Source organism: Thunnus albacares, chromosome 16 (genome assembly GCF_914725855.1).
Source record: "Thunnus albacares chromosome 16, fThuAlb1.1, whole genome shotgun sequence".
Classification (NCBI taxonomy): Eukaryota; Metazoa; Chordata; class Actinopteri; order Scombriformes; family Scombridae; genus Thunnus; species Thunnus albacares.
In genome coordinates, this window is record NC_058121.1 from 985,236 (window position 1) to 1,006,520 (window position 21,285).

The 21,285-nt window shown below is 39.0% G+C and overlaps 1 protein-coding gene across 2 annotated transcripts; it reads left to right on the forward strand.

Moving 5' to 3' along the window:
• The first annotated feature begins 509 nt into the window (after positions 1-509).
• On the forward strand, positions 510-19,606 carry LOC122965762 (potassium channel subfamily K member 10-like). Of its 2 annotated transcripts, XM_044329960.1 has the most exons (3): positions 510-2,146; positions 12,375-12,760; positions 18,891-19,606. In XM_044329960.1, exons 1-3 carry the CDS (start codon positions 2,092-2,094, stop codon positions 18,897-18,899), a joined length of 450 nt encoding a protein of 149 aa, XP_044185895.1. In that variant the 5' UTR covers positions 510-2,091; the 3' UTR covers positions 18,900-19,606. The 2 variants fall into 2 exon arrangements, with proteins under 2 accessions (XP_044185895.1, XP_044185894.1); XM_044329959.1 differs by lacking the exon at positions 18,891-19,606 and having other exon boundaries at positions 12,375-13,243.
• The last annotated feature ends 1,679 nt before the right edge of the window (positions 19,607-21,285 follow it).

The window sequence follows — 21,285 nt, forward strand, 5'->3', positions numbered from 1 at the left end:
TTCCTGAAAGCACTGATTATGTAACATAAAGTCTATGGGCAAACTCAGTTATTGCAACATGATGAAAAAGACTCAATAACACCTCTTGGAAGAAATAAAACAACAATAGAGCAGTTGCAACTATAATTACAATTAAATATAAAAGCAAATTTCATAACTAATACTTACGCATTTTTCTTAAGGAAGATTTAAAATAAAGGACTCTCACTTGCAAATGATTCTGTACTGTGGTATTTCTACTTAAAGTAAAAACTCTCAAAAGTTCTTCCATCACTGCTAAACAGGCATCAATTGATCATTAATTAATGACATAGCTGTCCACAGTGCTGAAATAAAATCAAGTGATCCAAATATCCGTATACAATATATATATACACTTTTTTTTAACCCAAGATATTGTTTGGGTCATTTTTATACATATAAATATTCAGATATTAGTAGGGTAATAATCTGACAATGTTTTATAATGATAGGAAACAATAAGGAAACAGAGAAGCCGTAAAGTCCAAAATAAAGTATTTTAAACAAAAAACAATATTAAATCTATTAATGAGACAACTAATTACAATACTGTGTAGATAACCTTTTCTTGCCAGGGACTTGAATGATGACAGTGCTTTGGATGATTTTAATTTTGGATCCAGATCTGAACAATAAGAATAAGCTGAGAATGTTCTTAGTTCTCTCTGTGTAACTCAGTCTGTATCATCCTCTCTTAAACTGACTGGTTCCATCACACAGAACTGTCGAACAAAGCATTTTGTGGACACTCAATTGGACAACGCTTTTTCTGGTGTAATGCTGACAGACTTAATGATGTTTGCTGCAGCATTCAGCTTCTCATGTCCATTTACAAGATTCATTTCTTTCTGTAAGAGTAAAAGTGAAACATTTCCCCTCTGACCCTTTTCCTTTCATTCTCTCCTCATCTTTGCCCCTTGTCCACTCTCACATCCCCATACATCTCCTTTCTTCTGTCCTTCCTGCCTCCCATTCTCCTACTCTTCCCACCAAGCTTCCTTCCTCTACACCTCTTTTTCATCTCCCATTGTGCCCTCTGCCCTTTTACTTGTTTTCTTTTTCTCCTCTCCTCTTTTTGCCTCTTTCCTTTCCTTTCCTGTATTTTTCTTTTCATAAGTTTTCTCCCCTACCCCTAATTACCCCTTTTTCTAGACTGCCATTTCCTCACCTTTCCATTGTCCTTTTCCTTCTCTCACTCTCTATTTTTTCCTCCTTTTTGCTGTTTTTCCATTCCATTGCTCACTGCTCATCTATTGTGTCCTCTTATCACCTTTCCTCTCCTCTTCTTTTCCTTCTCTCCAATTTCATTTTCTCTTATCTCTATCTTCGTATTCATTACATCCCATTCCCCTTTCCTTTCTATCGCTCTCCTTTCTCTTTTTCATCTCCCCTCCTCTTATACCTTCAACTCTTCTCTATCTTAATCACTTCTTAATTTTTTTCTCCCTTCCTTTTGCATTCTTTACCTTTGTTTCTTTCCCTCTCATGTTGTCTTTCTAACCCTCTCCTCTCCCCCCCTCCTACAGGCAAACTGTTGTCTTTCAGTAACTGACGTCGTGTCTTGCAGTAGGCTACGCAGCCGCCTGGCATGCCGGTGCGCCGCGACGTGGAGACACAGCCACAACGCACCAGAGACAGCTTTGCGTCGGAGAGAGGTGTATGCTGACAACTCGCTGTGCAGACTCGCTGTACCACTGCATCCTGACGTAAACACATTGTAGGAAAAAAAAAAAAACATCACAATGTAAGCGTTACATTCCTCAATGGAGCATCGTCTCCCACTGCGCGCGTCCACGGTGCTTAGCTTCTACAATACAATGCAGACGGTGATGCGGCGAGCAGTGGGTGTGCGCTCCTGAGGACCGCCGTGTGTGAAGAGAGAAGAGGCGCTGTACCCAACCAGCCTCTCAGCCACTAAAGCAGAACCATACGCCGCGGATGATGTGTTTTTACTCCCTGCCGTTCTCCATCCTCTCTCGGTTAAAGTCGACGGAATCGACCGAAAGGACACCGAGAGATTAAATAAATCGATTTCCTTCAACAGCAGCATCAGGAGCCAGGAGAATCAAGATGAAATTTCCGACTGAGAATCCAAGAAAACCAGGGAACGTGAACCCTCCACCAGGTTAGACTGTCAGTTAGTCGTTTTGTTTAATTTTGGCTGCACAGGCTGCAGGATGTTTTAAGTCAAAAAAAGGCTATTCAAACTGCATTTTCCCAAATTCCCAAATTGGTGAAAGTTCCTCTTAAGTTCATCTCACTACAAGCTGTTTTAAATGACATGCTGCAGTCTGTGAGGATGTTCCTTTATACAGTCTTTACTGCCTTTATTTGGTCTCCACAACCTGCAGCCACTGTGGTTGTTTCTACCATGCAGCGCCAGCAGGCTTTGTCAATTAAAGATTAATGGTGACCATGAAATGACTCTTTCCAGAGAAATACAGCAGTAGAGGCTGATTCTGCATGCTTAAGTTTACTATGGGAGAATACTGCAGCCGCTTCTTCACTGTGGCATCTCAAAAAGAGAGGGGGGGGGGCATGTGTTGATACCTGGGAAGAAATGACTCAGAGGGAGGAAAGGAAGAGATTCAGATGAGTAGATTATGCTTTGTAGGAAAATGTGACAGAAGCTGCCAGTCAACAAAAGCTTCAGTGTGATGCAGTGGAGAGATCTACACAGGGTTTTGGTTAAAACATTACCTCATCCACTACTGGGTAGATCCCCCCACATCCTGCATGTGTGTCACGTCCCTTCACAGCATCGGCATGTTTACCCAGCCATTACAGCCTGTGCAGGTGATTTATCTGTTCAGCACACAGCCTTCTAAGGACATATGACAGCTCCCTTTCATTTCCAAGTATTGGTCCCACACCATCAATTTCATTATTTGTGGAACATGCAGTCCGTTCATCAGTGCACCTGTATGTGAACTGTGCATGGAAAGCAATTTTCTCTGCACATTGCAGCTGATTGGTTACATAAATCAAAGGAGTCGATTCCATTGGTTTTCACAAGTATGCTCAGTGTTGGTGAAATGTGGCACAGTGGTCACGATTCCCCAGACCACTGTTACATAACATTATTTAGTGAATAGATGGTAAAATGTAAAAATCCACCTCTTTTGTTTTCTTGACGCTGTCTGTCACACTGGGAGTTAATCTACACTCCAACCACAGCCAACAGCCTGTGTTGCTCTAACAGATGGTGTGACATTTAGCAACAAGTTGTGTCTTTATTGACACAGAACATCTTTAATGAGATATTACCTAAAAAATTAGGTAATGCCATTTTCATTTAATCATTTTACCAGCACTTTCATCCACATCTCACAGTCATCTTCAGCTCTTTAGGTAGTAGGTAGTGATTCATCCACTGCATCTGCAAACTCATCTGTTGATGATGATTGTGATATGAAGTTGAAAGCTCTGGAGAAAGATAGTAAGTAGACCTTGAGGTAGAGTTTTCTTATCAAACTACTAAATCTAGAGTCAAGAATGGACTCTCTATTTCGCTTGATTAATTCATTGATTCCTTGGTCTATACAATGTCAAAAACTAGTTTTCAAAAGATTTTAAATCTTCAGGTTGCTTCTTTTGTCCAACCAACAGTACAAAACCTAGAGATATTGCATTTATTACCACATTTTAGGAGCTGGAACTACTAATTTATCTTTAAAAATAAAACAATTATAAAATAGTTGCAGATTAATTTTCTGTCGATTGATCACTCGACTAAATAATTTAATCTTTAGAATTTTCCCGTACAAACAATCTATCTTTTTTGAGATATTTCTCCAAAATCCAGCCTGCCTTGTTGGATATCTTTGGAAGCTTTGACATCTTGTCTAGAATTTGAAATACACTTGTTGGGCCTCATATGCCACTGGCATGAGACATAGGCAGGGCTGCACGTAGTCACAAAGCCTTATAACAAGGAAAGGCACCAAGTCAAACAAAATGACGTCAAATGGACTTCAACTCCCATCATGCTCTGCTTAACTCACACCTGGGTGTGAAATCCAGCAGAGTCAAACTCTCGGCTCCCATTGGATGAGACCCGCCGGAAACACACAGCCGTGATGTCACTGAGATTATAAACACTCCACTCCCTCCTTGGACCAGTGCTTCCGAGCTGCTCGCCAGCTAATGAAAGGAAGTAACTCCTGTAAGTACTTGACTGTAACTAGGCCATACGATCTCAACCTCGCTGGACAAGTGGAGATTCCTCTCTGTTCAACCGAGCACACAGGAGACCGCTTTGCAACCCATCACTCTTCCACCTTTTCTTCAGAAGAAAGCGAAGGATAACCTCTGTGCCCCGCTCATCTTTAAGTAAGTCAACTCTGCTATTTCCCCCGCAATGCCGCCAAGGATCAGCAGATCAGCAGAGTGCAAGGACAGTTCCGTCAGCATCCGTGCTGAGGAACCGAGCTGGACCCAAAAGACAGACTGAAGCACACTCTACTCACTTCCTTAAGCAACACAAGTAAGAGGCTTAAGTCTGGGCAGAGTTAGGATATTTGAGTGTATTATTTTGTTGTGAAGTTAACCAATTGGAAGTCCGGTTTTGCTGCTGCTGAGGATACTGTGAAGTATTGTTGTGTCTGCTGCTCATTTTGGTTGTGTTTACCATGCCAAACTGATTTGTGTCTGTCCAACTGCTTGGACTGCTTTATGTTAGCCTGCCATTGTGTGCAAGACCGTGGGTTGCATTTAATTTGTTGAAATCAGACCGGTGAATAAGTACTGTCGCACGCCATGTCTCTCTCTTCTCATGATCGCTGAGATCTTTTGTTCTTTGGTGTCTTCACCCTCTCCTCTCTAGTATCCCACTTGCATGTACGCACACGTGTGTAGACACTCACACACACTACACTGTAGTCAGATATGTGTTGCTAAGCAACAGAGACGCTCAGCTTTGTCCGACATACGTGGTGAGCAAATAACTCGGCAACAGAGTTATCCCCAGTAGTAGTATGATAGATGTTTGTTAATTGAGGCGTTATTGATTTATAATTGGTACTGCTGATGTTAATAAACTCTGTTGTGCATTTAAAGAGAAGCTTCCTGTGATTGTTTGTATACATACTGTGATAAAGGCTTGTTGACGGGGTCAGTGCTCAAATTCAAACCCTCACTGTTCACCTTAACGATGTTAATGTCTCTCAGATATTGACATTTTTAAAGTGAATACCCTTTTTGAGACTGTTTTCACTGTTTTGGTTATTGGTCCCTGATCTCAGGGTGGGCCCCATTGTTATTAATTTACATTAATAACTTTGTTGATTTTTAATAATTAATAATTACTTTGATAATTATTAATTATTGCTAATAACCAAAACCTCCCCCTACTGTGTACCAAAACATTTATGTGGGTAAGAACAATGGGCCTCATGCAAGAAGCACCCGAACGAACAGATTAGTTCTTAAAATGCACGTATGAATGATTTCATCAATTTTATCATACCTAGAATTTTCTCTTACTCCACCACCATCATCAAAACACCGAATGAGGGAGTATCTTTTTGAAGAATTAGTGCTCAGTCCACTTCTGTTTTGTGTTTACTTGCTGTCCATGGGTCACGTTTTCAAAAAACAGAACATAACACAATATCACTGCTATGCTGATGACACACAAATCTATCTTCCTGTAACAATCAGTGACTCCTCCCAGCAAGTTAAATTAGAGACATGTTTGTCAGAAGTCCATCACTAGATGTGCAATAATTTCCTGCATTTTAATGCACACAAGACCGAAATGCTGCTTGTTGGTCCAGCTAGATTCACATCTGTTTTTACAGACTTATACATCAATCTCAGTGGTTTCACAATTTCTCAGACCCATGCAATCAAGGATCTGCGAATAGTATTTGATCTATCCCTTACATTTGAGCCACATATTAAGTATATAACATAAACTGCCTTCTTCCACCTGCATAAAATAGCCTAAATATGCCAAATGTTATCAAATTCAGATATTGAAATCCTCATACATGCCTGTATAAAATCTGGAATAGACTACTGTAATGCATTTTTCTCTGGCCTACCTAAAACAGCAACAAAAGGTCTTCAATTGGTTCAGAACACAGCTGCCAGAGTTCTCACAAAGTCTAAAAAACTCAATCATGTAACAATGGTACAGATGTCTTTGCATTGGCTACCAGTTCACACAAGAGCAGATTTTAAAATCCTCTTTCTTACCTTTAAGGCTTTAAATGGATTGGCTCCTTCATATATCTCCAGCCTTATTGCTCCGTATAGTCCATCACGTCCCCTCCCTTGGTGCTGGATACTTAATTGTTCCTCGATTCAATAAGAACACTTTTGGTGGTTGAGCCCCGTTGAGCTCTATTTCTCTGGAATAATCTACCACTGCACATTCAGGAGGCAAGCTCTGTTGATACTTTCAAATGCAGGCTGAAAACACATCTTTTTTCTGTTTACTATGATTTCTAATTTCACTGACTGGGAACCCTAATCACTAATTGTTTTCCTCCTGTACCCTGTTAGGGTTATATGATCCCAGTTTTAAAATCAATAATCTCAACCTTGTGTTGTAATATTAACATTTATACCAGTATACATGTGTGTGAGTGTGTGTGTATGTGTGTGTACTTTTACATGTATTATCATGTGCCTCTTTTTTCTGTTGTTGTTTACAGTGTACAGAAACTCTCTGGGCGATGTGCACTTTAAATAAACTGAAGTTGAAGTTGAAGTTGGATAGAAATGTTTCATCATAGGTTAAAGGTTATCCCTCAGAACAACATTGTATTGATTTGCAGTAACCCTTCCCTCTAAGGGGACAAGTGGACCCAAACCATGCCAGCAGAATGGCCCCCAAAGGATAACAGAGCCACCGGATCCCCTCACTGTAGGGGTCAAGCATTCAGACCTGTACCAGTTTTTCCTTTAATTTGTCACCCATCTGTATCTCTGTGACTGTCGCATGACCGCCTCCCATCATGGAATGCTTTGCTTTAGAAAGATTTCTTTTAGCATCTAATTCCATGTCAAAGCATTCCCTCTTCATTTCTGTCACAGTGCAGAGCTGGGCTGATGACATGTTAGCTGGATTCATATTTTCTAATTGTTTTCGGGTCTCCTACTGCATGTCCTAAATTTGTTATGTGTTTGTCTTCTGATGATTTCTGAAAGCAGGAATTGAAGTTACGTAATGTTTTTACTCTTCTGTAACTTTTTTGTGAAAAAAACTCGATCACAAACAGAGTGGAACATGGAGCCTTATAAGGCAGTTTTAGGGGCGTGGATTATACTAATGATCAATTCTCACGAACGCGCACCTCCTTATGAAAAGGTGGCATTCTTCAGGCTGAAACAAGCGATTTATGATCAGTTCAGGCAGTTAAGAGAGTTTGTTGAATCTCACTTAGGATTTTCTTATTTTCCTCTTATTGCTTTGTGCAAGAACAAATATAAGAGAAAAATAAGAATACATTCATGCATGAGGCCCAATTTTTTCATGGTGATGCAGTGTATTAAAGTGTTACTCCAGAGTAGATTTAGTATACATCCATAAAGTTAGGGGACTTTAGGGTAATTTATAGAGGATGTTATTAATTGGTCAAAATCGTTGCAGCAGAGGCGTAGATATCCTGACTTTGAGTGAGTGCGACATGCAATGGCCGTTTCATCGTGCATCACAACATAGAAACCTGCAGCCAGCACACAGTGAACGCATCATATATGCATGCTGCTTTTCTGACTAGTGCCAACCCATTAGGAAGCAAGTTAAGACATGGCTTTGTTTTGACTTGCATCTTACCTTTTAGTCACCAGGGTCATGCTCCAAAAGCACTGCATCCTACATTTCCCATAATGCAACTTATTTGACCTTCCCTGTCAGGTGAATCCCCACGCCTTTGAAATGCCACCTCCGGTTTCCAATGCAGGCTTTCAGCTGTAAATGTCTACAAGCTGAGATGACCCTGATTACATTTGAGCTGTGTGATATGACGATATATATTGTGTGAAAAGAGAAAAAACATCTATCGTTTCATATTATGCGCTATCGTTTATTTCATTGTGACATAAATCACACTCTTTACGGCAATATTTTTCGTCATTGGAGTCATTTTATTGCACTTACAGTAACGTAACGAGTGTAGTTGTCGTCAGCTCTCCAACTTTCCACCACTGTCTGTCTCTCCTCTGCTGTGCTGCACACACAAGCGTGCAGCTTTGCCCGCGCTGAGAAAGAGCAGAAAAGAGGAGAGAGGAGGTGAGATGGCAACCATAAATGACATGACATGAAATGACTTTATTTTTGCTATGTACCAAATTTATGTGCACTCATTTAATTTCAGCTCAGTGTGAGAGTCTTAGCTGTGATTTGCTGTCATTTATGGTCACACTTCTCTTCTCTGCTCTCTATGGTGCACCACAGGCAGGGCTGAGCCCTCCTTGTGTGTGCTACACACACAGGAGGGACGATGAACCAGGTGAAGTACTCTTGATGACAACTGCACTCGTAACGTTATGTTACTGTAAGGTGGGACCTTGTATGGTACCCCTGTACCCATTCAGCATATGAATGTGTGTGAATGGGTGAATGTGACTCGTAGTGTAAAAGCACTTTGAGTGGTTGGAATACTAGAAAAACACTATATGAGTACAGTCCATTTACCTTTTACCATTTACCATATGGACTATAATTTATTCGCCCTGAGGACTTTCTTTCTGTCAGTCTTTCTGTCTCCCTCCAGCTCTTTTTTTATAAAGGTATTAGCAGACATTTTGAAAACAAACAAATTGTCCTTGCCAGTGCTCATACGAAAGGTCATTCATGCTGTTTACCTGTTGCATGTCAGAGCGTTCACCAGCAGGAAACATCACTTAATCATTCAAGTCAAGTCAAGTCAATTTTATTTACATAGCGCCAAATCACAACAGAAGTTGTCTCAGGGCACTTTTCACATAGAGCAGGTCTAGACTGTACCCTTTAATTCACAGAAACCCAACATTCCCCCATGGGCAAGCACTTGGTGACAGCGGCAAGGAAAACTCCCCTTTAACGGGAAGAAACCTTGAGCAGAACAGTGCTCTAGGTGGGCGGCCATCTGCCTTGACCGGTTGAGTTGAGAGAAATATAGATGGAGAGAGGGAGGAGGAGAGAGGAGATCAGTGCATCATGGGCAGTCCCAGACAATTTAGGCTTATACCCTGGAGTAGTGGGAAAATCTGAAAGAATACGCCCATTGGGTACAAATCCAAATATGATTGGTAGATCAAACTGTCAATCCAAAAGTACGCTCCCATTCAGTTTAATGGTCAGGGTTTTCTATCAAGGATATAGAATACCTTGGATGGAGGATATTCTCCTCAGAGACTGCATAGAAAAACAACTGATTGATTGCATTTTTTTCACAGAACCATTCAAATGTGCAGTGTATTGACAGAAAACAACAGAACAAGTCAACATAACTGTAATAGTACAGATAAACAACCCACAGACAACTTTTATTGATTTTATTTATTAATTTAATTTAAATTTTATTTATTTTATTTATCATATACATTTTTTATTTTTTTAACTGAGGATTCCAGGTCCTTCTCTGAATACCTTGAAGGCCCTGACTGTTCACCACTGATGGTGCCTGACCATTCAGGGCTTTGAAGGTGAGGAGAACGAATTTAAATTCTCTTCTAGATTTCACAAGAAGCCAGTGCAGAGAAGCTAAAATTGGAGACAAAGGATCTCTTTTCCTAGTTTTTATCAGTACATGTGCAGCTGCATTCTGGACCAGCAGTTTATAGAGACTTGTTGGAGCAGCCTGATAATAAGGAATTGCAACAACCTAGCTTAGAAGTAAAACATATGTGGACTAGCTTTTCTGCATCTTATTGAGGACAAGATGTGCCTGATGTGCCTTTTTGCAATGTTACTTAGGTAAAAAAAGGTTGTCCTTGAAACTTGTTTTATGTGGAAGTCGAAGGACATATCCTGATCAAAGATACCTCCTAGATTCCTATGGTGGTGCTGGAGGCCAGGGCAATGCTGTCCAGTGTAGTTATATAATTAGATAATGTGTTTCTGAGGTGTTTAGGGCCAAGCACGGTAACTTCAGTTTTGTCTGAGTTTAGTAGGTCTTTATGTCCTTAAGGCATGCTTGGAGTTTAGTTAACTGATTGGTTTCATCTGGCTTTATTGATAAATATAATTGGGTATCATCTGCATAACAATGAAAATTTATGGAGTGTTTCCTAATAATATTACCTAAAGGAAGCATATATGAGGTGAATAATATTGGTCCAAGCACAGAAACTTGTGGAACTCCGTGTCTGACTTTTGTGTGCATGGAAGATTCATCATTAACATGTACAGACTGAAATCAATCTGATAAATAGGACTTAAATAGCTTAATGCCTTTAATGTCAATGAAATGTTCCAGTCTCTGTAATAGGATTTGATGATCAATTGTGTCATATGTAGCACTAAGGTCTAACAAGACAAGTACAAAGAGAAGTCCTTTGTCCGATGCAATTAAGAGGTCATTTGTAACTTTCACCAGTGCTGTCTCTGTGCTATGATGCACTCTAAATCCTGACTGAAAATCCTCAAATAAACTATTATTATGGAGAAAGTCACATAACTGATCGGCGACTGCTTTTTCAAGGATCTTAGAGAGAAAGGGAAGGTTAGATGTAAGTCTATAGTTGGCTAAAATGCCTGAATCAATAGTAGGCTTTTTAAGAAGAGGTTTAATTACAGCTGCTTTAAGGGACTGTGGTACATAGCCTGTTACTAAAGACAGAGTGATAATATCTAGTGAAGAAGTGCTAGCTAAGGGTAAGACATCCTTAAGCAGCCTAGTTGGGATGGGGTCTAAGAGACAGGTTGATGGTTTAGAAGAAATAGTTGGAATTAGTTCAGGAAGATCGATTGGAGAAAAACAGTCTAGATATATATCAGGTTTTACAACTGTTTCTTAGGTTCCTGTGTTTGGGGGTTTTGGGTGCGCTGAGCAAATCTCGTGAGAGACTCAGCAGCCACATATTTCTCTGTTCTCTGTTTAGTGTCGTTAGGTTGGGCTAATCCATTGTTCCTAACTTTGGAGCTAATAAATAAAAGAGGATTCTGTGGAAAGGCTACTAAATGTTCAATTTTGATGCCATATTTCAGAACAAGGTCGAGGATGTGGTTAAGACAGTGAGTGGGTTTATTTATGCTCTGAGAGAAACCAGTGGAGTCTAATAATGAGATAAACACAGTGCTAAGGCTATCATTATCAATGTCCACATGAATATTAAAGTCACCCACTATATTTACTTTATCTGTACCAAAGACTAAACTTGATAAAAAAAAACTCAATAAAAAACCCATAAAAATTCAGAGTACGGGCCAGGAGGGCAGTACACAATAACAAATAGAGCTGGCTTTTCCGGTTTGGGTGTGAAAGACTAAGAACAAGGCTTTCGAATGAGTTTAGGTCTAGGGTTGATTATTAGGCTTGAGTTGAAAATGGCTGCAACTCCATCTCCTGTGTCAAGGAGTGTGAGTATTAATATGACTGGGAAGAGTGGATTCATTTAGGCTGACATATTCTTCATGACACAGCCAGGTTTCGGTAAGACAAAATAAATCAGCATTGAGAATTTTAGATTATTCACAAATTTGTTTATAAATTTTTAAATGGTTTGACCCCCCCGCCACTATGTGACTTTGTGTACACTTGCTCAGTAAGTTCTATTAGATCCAGAATATCCTCTATACAAGATTGTACCATACCATTTCTTCGCACTGCATTTGAACAGTCAGCTTTCTCTGTGAAAGCCACATCTCAGTGGAATGTCCTACCTGATGATATGAAGAGCTGCAGTTCAATTAGTGCATTCAGAACCAGGTTGAAGAATCTGCTGAAGGCTGCCTAGCTCTGTGACCACTGAGTCTGGATTTGATCTCATGGTCCTCTCAAATAATCTTGCTTTTGGTTTGACATGCTTGAATTGTTGATTTCTTGTGACATTTTGGGTGGATGTGATGTGCTATTGTGTGTAGCTTTGTATTTTGTATATTGTGTTTTGTGTTTTTTGCTTTATACTGTTTGTTGTTGTGCTATTATATGTTTTGATTGTGGTGGACCACAGATGTAAATTAGCTTTGATTTAATTCTGGTGCAGTGCATCATTTATGATAAAAACTGCACACTGTCCCAATAAATAAACACAATAGATGACAGAGATCAAATGTTTAAGAGTCCATGTTTAATTCTCCTATTTTGTTGTATTATTGCAGTGGTGGTGTTCATTTTTATTAGATTTTTATGCTCAACTCCTCTTCTTTTCTGCAGATACACAGCACCCAACAGTTGTTCATTTTTCCTTTGTTTCAGTGGCAGTCCAGACCAACCTGGTCCCCCCCAAGAAGGTGCAGTCAGGCATGCTTCAGTCCAGCCTGGTGCAGGCCAGTGTGGCCACCATGCAGAACCCTATGGGCTGCTCTCTGCCGCGCCTCTCTGTCTCCACCCGCCCTGCCAGCATGGTGGCCAGCATGGAGGCAGTGGCCGACGGCTCAGCCCCCTTCACCATGATGAAGTTGAAGACTGTGCTGGCGGTGTTTGTAGTGGTTGTGGCCTATCTGGTAGCGGGGGGCCTGGTGTTCCAAGCATTGGAGCAGCCCTTCGAAAACAACCAGAAGATCACCATCACCGCAGAGAAGGCAGCCTTCCTGCAGAAACACCCCTGTGTGTCCCCAGACGAGCTAGAGGCTATCATCAAGGTAAGACCAGCCGCTGGTCGATACTTCAGCTTTACCTCAGCCCTGGATGTGGTCCCCAGTGGGGCCTCAGGTCTACTGAAACCTGAGCTTCATATTGATCTGACGCCATTCAAGCTCCTCACATACTCCAGACTCCACCAGCCACCCTGGAATTGGATATAAACCATACTAAACAGTCTAGTACATACAAAAGTGTAGATGTCTGAAGGGCTCCCACAAATCCTTGAAACTATGAAGTTGAACTTCAGATTCGCATATCTTTTGTTATTATGTTATTCACATAACTTGAAATTATATGAATCTTACAATAGTATTTCTCTGAGATGATTTCGTTCAGGTGGAAGGCCTTAACTTCAACACAGCTGAGACTAGGACTGACATGACTAGTTAAGAGATTTTTCAATTGAAAGAAAACTAATCAATAACAATATGAATAATGGACAATGAATTGTCATTTGTCAAGCAAACAATAAATATTCTCTGCTTCCAGCTGCTGAAATGTGAGGATTTACTTCTTTTCTCTGTATCATTAGACATTGAATCTCTTTAGGGTTTTTTCTGTTGGTTGGACAAAAATGCTATTTATTATTGAGATGTCTCTTTGTAATTTAGTGTAATAAGTATTTTTCACTGTCACTTCCCTGACATTTTAATTGAATAATTAAGTTAAATAATAATCAAAAAAATAATATGTAGGTGTAGCCCAAAGTGAGTTCGTCTTTACCAGTTTAGTTCAAACCTGCAGGAGCCAGATGTACCAGCTGTTTGTATGTTCACACTTAGCCTTGTTATACCATACAGTGTTTACAATGGAGATGTACACATTGATAACTTAAAGCCAGTTGCACCACAAATGATTTTACTTTACTAAGTTTAATGTTGCAACCAGATTAAGCAAATCACCTGTTTGACACTAGCTAGTTGTTACTAAGAAAGAACCTGGAGAAGAATTTACACTTAAACTTGTATGTAATGGATCAACAAATTGCTGGAACAACCAAATCCAGAACTTTAGAGGACATCTCAGAGTTTGCAAAGATATCAAACATCAAAAATTTAGAATAGTTCTATTTGATGTAAGGGTGCAGTCATTAAAAACATGGTCTCCTGGGTTTTCAATGTTTCACTCATCTCAACCTGGTAATAACGTGATCTGTATCTGAATAATGACATCTGATCACAAGCCTTTGCATTTACACCTGTTATTAATAAGTATTCTTATAATCTGCAAATTAAACAAATATAAGGATTCACGTGGAGAGAAGCCATGCTGCTTTTGGGGCTTGGAAATCATCGTCCTGTTATCCATATTTAAGCATTTAAGTAACTTCTTGTGAGGGAAAATACAGTAACTATTACCTGTTTTGATGAGCAGCTTGAGCTAACAGGAAGAGACACTGTTAAGTGACCTTTCAACTTGTTCTTAAGAATGTGGTCAAATTGAGATCTGATCACAATGCTAGCCAGAACACCCTAAGATATGGTCTGGCTGATCTGATCACATTCTGATAACAATGTGTCTAAGTCTAAGAAGAAAATGGCGATGCCACTCTGTTTGCCTTTGGGTGTCTGTCACTGCTGCCCTATGTGTCGTGGTGTTCTGTCTGAATGATAATAACCTGGGTACTTATTGTGTCGGCTCTGTCCTTCAGTATACATGCCAGGGTGACATGACAGACATTATCACTCATTGTCACTGTAAACGTGTGTTGAATTAAAACCTCGCTTAGGGGCCCGTCGTCTCACAATCCATCCAGGATTCTCACGATGGAAAAGGAAAAATGCTATTCAGTTTTCTTTTATATGAGTCATAGCCTTGTAATCATCAGTAAAAAAAGAGCAATGTCTGTGTAACTTCCCACTGATCTTCCTTCCTGTCGTCTGTGGCTGGAAAACCCCTGGAGCTCTGTGATTCTTCCTTTTACAGCTTTTCATGCATTCATACAGTAAGCCCCTCTCAGACCTGGAATCTGTGACATCACTGGTTTCTATCTGTTACAGTAATGGCTTTCTGTTATTCAGACATGTCTGTTGTGTAAATGTTTATGATGGCTTTATTCCGACGTGACAGGACCAATATAGATATAGCTGCAATCCTTGTGCGATATCGGTCATGTTATCCATGTTAGTGTTGTCATTGCAGGAGAACGGTTGTGAGTTGGAAAATAATGTTACCAACAAAGAAGAGCATTCTCTGTTCCCTCCCAGGCTGCATCAGTGATGGATTTCAAAGCTTATGATTTATTGTGTAGTATTTTGCTGTATGTTCATATTGTAAGACGTTGAACATTACACAACTCAGAACTGGGTACTGTGAACACAACTGCTGCGAGTGTGTTCACAGTACCCGGATACCAATGTTTCAGAAGAGACAGACCTGATGGAAGAGTAGGAGGGGTGCTTTTTTATGTGAGAGACAACATCAAATGTGAATGTGTGGTTTATAATGCGGGTAACACGTTAGAATATGTTGGGATAAAATAATGTTATCCCAACAAATGTCTTTTAACATCATAGGTGTCTATAGGCCCCCTTCTGCAGATGACACTTTCTATGGTCAACTCACAGAGGTCTTGAAAGAGTGCAATCTCAACAAAGAATTATTACTTATGGGTGATATTAATGTGAACTGGGAGGATAAAACTAAGAGGAAAAAACTAAAAATGATCACAGAGAAATTCCAACTAGAACAACTAGTAAAAGGCCCAACTAGGATTGCAAAATGCTCCAGTACACAAATCGATCTGATATTTACTAACAAACCAGAAAGAATAACTAAAAGTTATAATTTAATCACTGGCTTATCAGATCATAACCTAACCCTATGTGCAAAAAAACTGACTGAAAGTAGATTTAAGACCACAGCAACTAAGACAATGATCCTTCAATGCATACCCAGAGCTAAGCAAGAAGAATTTATCAATGAAATTAACAGCTTGAACTGGGATGATGTACTGTCCTCTGATGATCTGGACTATGGCTGTGATAATTTACTCACAGAATCAACTCTGTGAGGGAAAGATTTAATGAGAGGATACAGATAAAAATCTAAAAATAAAAACAATTTACTGTGGTTTAATGAAAATTTGTGGAAACTAATGAAATCTAGAGATGCCGCACTAAGGAAGGCAATTGAAGCTAGAAGGGACACTGACATGCTGATTTATAAAGGTTTAAGGAACAAAGTTATCCAAGAGCTAAGAGAAGTTCAATCTAATTTTTATCTCAATATTTTGAATGAGGCAAAAGGCAACAGTAAATTGATCTGGAAAAACATTGATAATCTCACAAGGAGGGACCCAAAATATTTAGGAGATTTTAAACTCAAAGTACAGGGAAAGTTAATTGAAGATCATCTTACTGTTGCTTCTGTCTAATGAGTTACAAGAAAACAAAATCATCAGCTCCTTAAAAAGCTCCAAAAGTAGAGATGCTTTCCAATTTGACACTATGTTTGTCATATCACACAAAAATATTTTAACTCTCCCTATTGCTCATTTAATTAACTTGTCTTTTAAACACAGCTCGTTCCCTGATGACTGGAAATGTGCCATCATCACAACTATTTTTAAATCTGGAGAGCACCTTGAAGCCAGTAACTACAGACCAATAAGTATACTGCCAGTACTCTCAAAGGTTGCTGAGAAAGTTGTCATTAAACAACTGACAACATTTCTTAATACAAACAATTTTGGTCTACATTGTATGCAATTTGGCTTAAGAGCAAATCACTCCACCAAAACTGCTACCTTGCACTTAATAGAGCAAATTAAATCAAGACTTGACAAAGGAGGAGTAGTTGGTGCTGTATTTTTAGATCTGCGTAAAGCATTTGACACAGTCAATCATGATGTTTTAATATTGAAACTCTCTAAATTTAACTTCTCATATGGAGCAATGTGTTAAAGTTGGTGACACACTGTCCAGTAACATGAAGTGCACAATTGGTGTTCCACAAGGGTCAGTGTTAGGTCCCCTATTATTTAGCCTGTATATGAATGAGCTCCCTCAACAATGTCATGATGCAGAACTACAAATGTATGCAGATGACACCATTGTGTACACACATGCAAAAAAAGCGAGTTAGCTGCTGCAAAGCTAACAATTGCATTGGAAAGGATCACACATTGACTTGATCAATCACATCTGAGTCTAAATGTAAACAAGACAAAGGGTATGTTTTTCTCTAAGACTATGGTACAACCTCCTAATGCAGATATTTTCATAAAATGTGAAAAAATTGACATAGTTACTAATTTTAAATATCTTGGCGTGACACTAGATCCAAATTTGAACTTTAAGAAACATGTTTAAAAAAATGGTTAAAACCATGAGGTACAACTTATGGAATTTTAGACATATTAGATATTAATGCATGCTATGATTCTTTCCCATATGTCTTATTGCATCACATGTTGGGGGCAGGCTGGAGTAACAGCCATAAAACCTCTTGAGTCCTTATATAAACAAACTCTAAAAACTCTGGACAGAAAGCCAATGCATTTCCATTACTGTAGGGTACTGGAGAAACACAATTTACTGAGCCTTGAGAATTTTAGATTATTCTCAAATTTGTGCCTAGTTTATAAATTTTTTAATGGTTTGGCCCCTCTATCTACTATGTGACTTTGTGTACCTGCGCTCAGTTAGTTCTATTAGATCCTCCAGAATATTCTCTATACAAGATTGTACCATACCATTTTGTTGCACTGCATTTGAGCAGTCAGCTTTCCCTGTGAAATCCACAACCCAGTGGAATGCCCTACCTGATGATATGAAGAACTGTAGTTCTATCAATGCATTCAAGACCAGACTGAAACATGTACTAAAGACCAATCAGCTGTGTGACCATTGAGTCACACAGCTGAGTTTAGTTAACATTATTTCTAATTGACATTGTGGGTGTATGTGATGTGCTGTATGTGGCTTTGTATTTTGTATGGTGTGTTCTGTGTGGGGTTTTTTTTGTTTGTTTGGTTTGTTTTTGTTTTTTGTTTGTTTGTTTGTTTTTTGGGTTTTTTTTTTTTTGCTTTTTACTGTTTGTTGTGCTGTTGTATGTTTTTTGTCGGGGACTATAGAATCAAATTAGCTTCAAGCTAACTCTGGTGCAGTGCATCTGTAATGTTTCAAACTGCACACTCTCCCATTCAATAAATAAATAAATCAAATTTAGAGAGGTAGGCTAAATGCCTGATGAATATTTTGGTTTTCTATGGGTTTATCTCATATTTTGCCACAAACCTTGAGGGAGAAAAGCAATGAAAACGGACCAGAGCTTGTGTTTCAAATAGTGTAGTAGAAATGTTCAACCTAGTACAACTGCTGTTGTGACTTCCAAAAGAGTAAGTTATATTGCACAAACCTTCATTACGAGCAAAGTAGGAAATTAGTTACAAGTGGGAAAGACAATCAAACCTCCATGTTGTAATTAGGAGATATTCGGAATTTAATATCTCCCATGATATCTCCCATGCAAAAGTGTCAACAAACAAACCATTGGCAAAATGGCCGCACACCACCAGTGGCAATCACATCTAAATGAAATCAGTATTAACACTAATTGTTTCTGTCATTTTTCACTTGTTCTATAAATATGTAATGCAATAAAAATAGTTTAGAATTAATTTAAATTTGTCTGTGTGACTACAAAGGTAGAATCATGGGTAACCATTTTGGAATAATGCATGAGCACTCCCAAGCAGGAGAGGTTTTCCTCCTGTCTTATTGTGCTGAGATGGAATAAAGGGAACATTATTCAAACATGAGTCTATTAGCCTGTAACCTGGGGCTTCCCAGAATCTGAACTTCATAGAAGCTTGTGAAGCTTTGATTCAATTCAATTCAATTCAGTTTTATTTATGTAGCGCCAAATATTAACAAAAGTTAGCTCAGGGCACTTTCACATAGAACAGGTCAAGACCATACTCTTTAAAGATACAGATACAAGGTTCCTCTTTGCCTGTCAAACCCCTCTGTTTGGTTTGCTCTACTGTGTGCAATATGATCCTTTATTTTCTTATGATCATGTTTCCTCTTTTTAAGTTTTTCCTGCACTTTTAGGGCATTAGAATATGTTGTCAGATGCTGAGAAATCTTCTGGTTAACCTTTTGGTTGTCCTGCCCCATACAGATGCAGTAGTAAAATGGTGGTTACTGTGTTTGCGATTTGATGAGGCATCTGCTGGACCAAAGGGCGTACAAAAGGGCCCCATAGCCGTGCACTACACTGGACAAGCAGCAGTGACCGCTACGCACTTCTTGACCAAGCTTTCAACTCATGTTGCTAAGGACACAGAAACTCCTTGAGCAAGTCAACACAACATCAAACAGTGAAACAGAGTTACACACAGTTACTAATGTTTTCCTGTTGCATCCACTCACTTGTTAGATGATGGAAGCACTGACCCAAGAGAATGATGATAATATAAGAAAAACTGTATTCAATGAAGAGATTGAGGGTCAACTAGTAGCCTATGAGAAAAAAAGTGCTGTCAGGACAGAGGGAGAGAAGAGTGGAGCAAAATGCTGCTCCCAGTGATGGAAGAAGTACTCAGATCCTTAATTCCAAGTCAAATTTAAAATTTTACTTGTGATATATTATGTTAAATGTAACTTGTATTATTACAGACACATGACCTTATAAGCAACAGTTGCTATGGTATAAACTTTGATATTATTTGTTTTAATTAATTTTGTTGTTGTTGAAATGTATGGGGCCAGAACAGTGACATTTACACTTTGGCATTGAAAATAAAATTTGGCATTGAAATCAAATCTGCACTGAAGAAAGAAACATGTATTAGCACTGAAACAAGTATTGGCACTGAAAAAAGTTGCACTGAAAAATAAAACACAGGCATTTTAAAAAAATACAATCTTTCAATCTTATTATCGTATTTTATTTTGATATTTTTTGCATGATGATGTGTTTTTCAATGTCAATCTTAAGATTTTTTCTTCATGTCTGTCTTTTTTCAGTGACAGGTTTTTTTTTACGCTATCAGTATTTTTTCAGTGTCACCGGTTTTCAGTTTCAGCTTTCTCTTTTTCAGTTTCAACTTTCTGTCACCGTTTTGGTGTATGGAGGTGGGCCCTTGCTGGGCCTACATTACCCAGTGTGTCTTGCGATGCGACGCAGATTGGATATCCCAGAGCGCTGTGTCATGGTGGAGATTTTGAGTCAGATTGTTGTAATTTTCACTCTAGGACTGTTAATATCTCACTTTATTAAGATTAAATATTTTTTCAGGCAAGAAAGTAACCATGTAGATTCCAAATATGTGGTCAGTTTATCCAAATAACACCCGTTTGTAAATCTGTTGCAACGTTTTCGGAGATGTGATGAGCCGCCGGCCGGGAGAAAGCAGCCAGTCATCTCAGCTGCTAGCAGCCCAAGTCCTGCGTCGTCATCCCGGGGAGAAAATGATCTTTGGTGATATACCGCTAGCTCTAATATCTCCATAGCATTTTTGATACGCGATATAATCCTCTTCGAAGATAAATGTTGGAGTCACAGATTAATTGTAGCTGCCACATTAGTTTGTCTGAATGTAAGTTACAGTGAAGCTTCATTTTCTTTCTGGACAGAATAGCAGCGCCGCCTCTGGGGCTCTATATGTACAGATATCACTGCATTTACATGAATATTAATGTATTAAAACGAACAGATCAGTCTATATTAAATTTCGTTTTATTTTAGTAAGCGTCTTCCTGTCCTCAAGTAAGATACCATCAAGAGATACTTGCCACCAAGCTTAACAACTTTTCTGGGGGAAAATCTGCTATAATATTTCCATTTTATGCAATTGTATACTTCTGCTTCACTATATAAGTGGCTGTGGCTCAGGAGATAGAGCAGGTCATCCACTGATTAGAAGATCAGTGGTTCGATCCCCATCCCCATTTAACTGGTTACTTTACAGATTAAAACTTTACACATAAAATATGTATCAACAAATAAAATATGATGCGTTATTATAGATTAAACTATCCAATGGTATGTAAAGCAGTTAACAAGCGCACCATCGCACAAGCGGTAAAAGCAGGGCTTTTACTTTTAACAGACCATGTTTAGTGTGGTATTAATAGTTTAAAGTTTTGAGTAGGCTACTTCTTCTACTACTGCCAATACCAACATTCTTAATTAAATAAAGGGTGAAAATAAAGCACCAAGGAGGCCCAGGACTGAGTTTGCCAAGGGCCCCCAAATCACTAAATCCACCCCTGCTTATAGATGTATCACCTCCTGAGCAGTGGCCAAATTTAGTTCTAGGAAAACAGTGGACACAAAAGGAGAACACAAAAATAGATATATGTAAAGCTTTGTTAATTTCCTGCAGTGAAAAAAGGTGCATCATCTTCAACTGCCATCACATTTATGCAGTGGTTTTTAAACTGTAAGGTGGGAGCTGAAGGGGGGAACGAGAAGGAGGGAAGAAGAGACGTAGGTGTGAGCATTGCAAATAAACATCCATATATCTGCTCAGAAATAATATGAATAAGACTGATTGATTGAGTATAGGTTT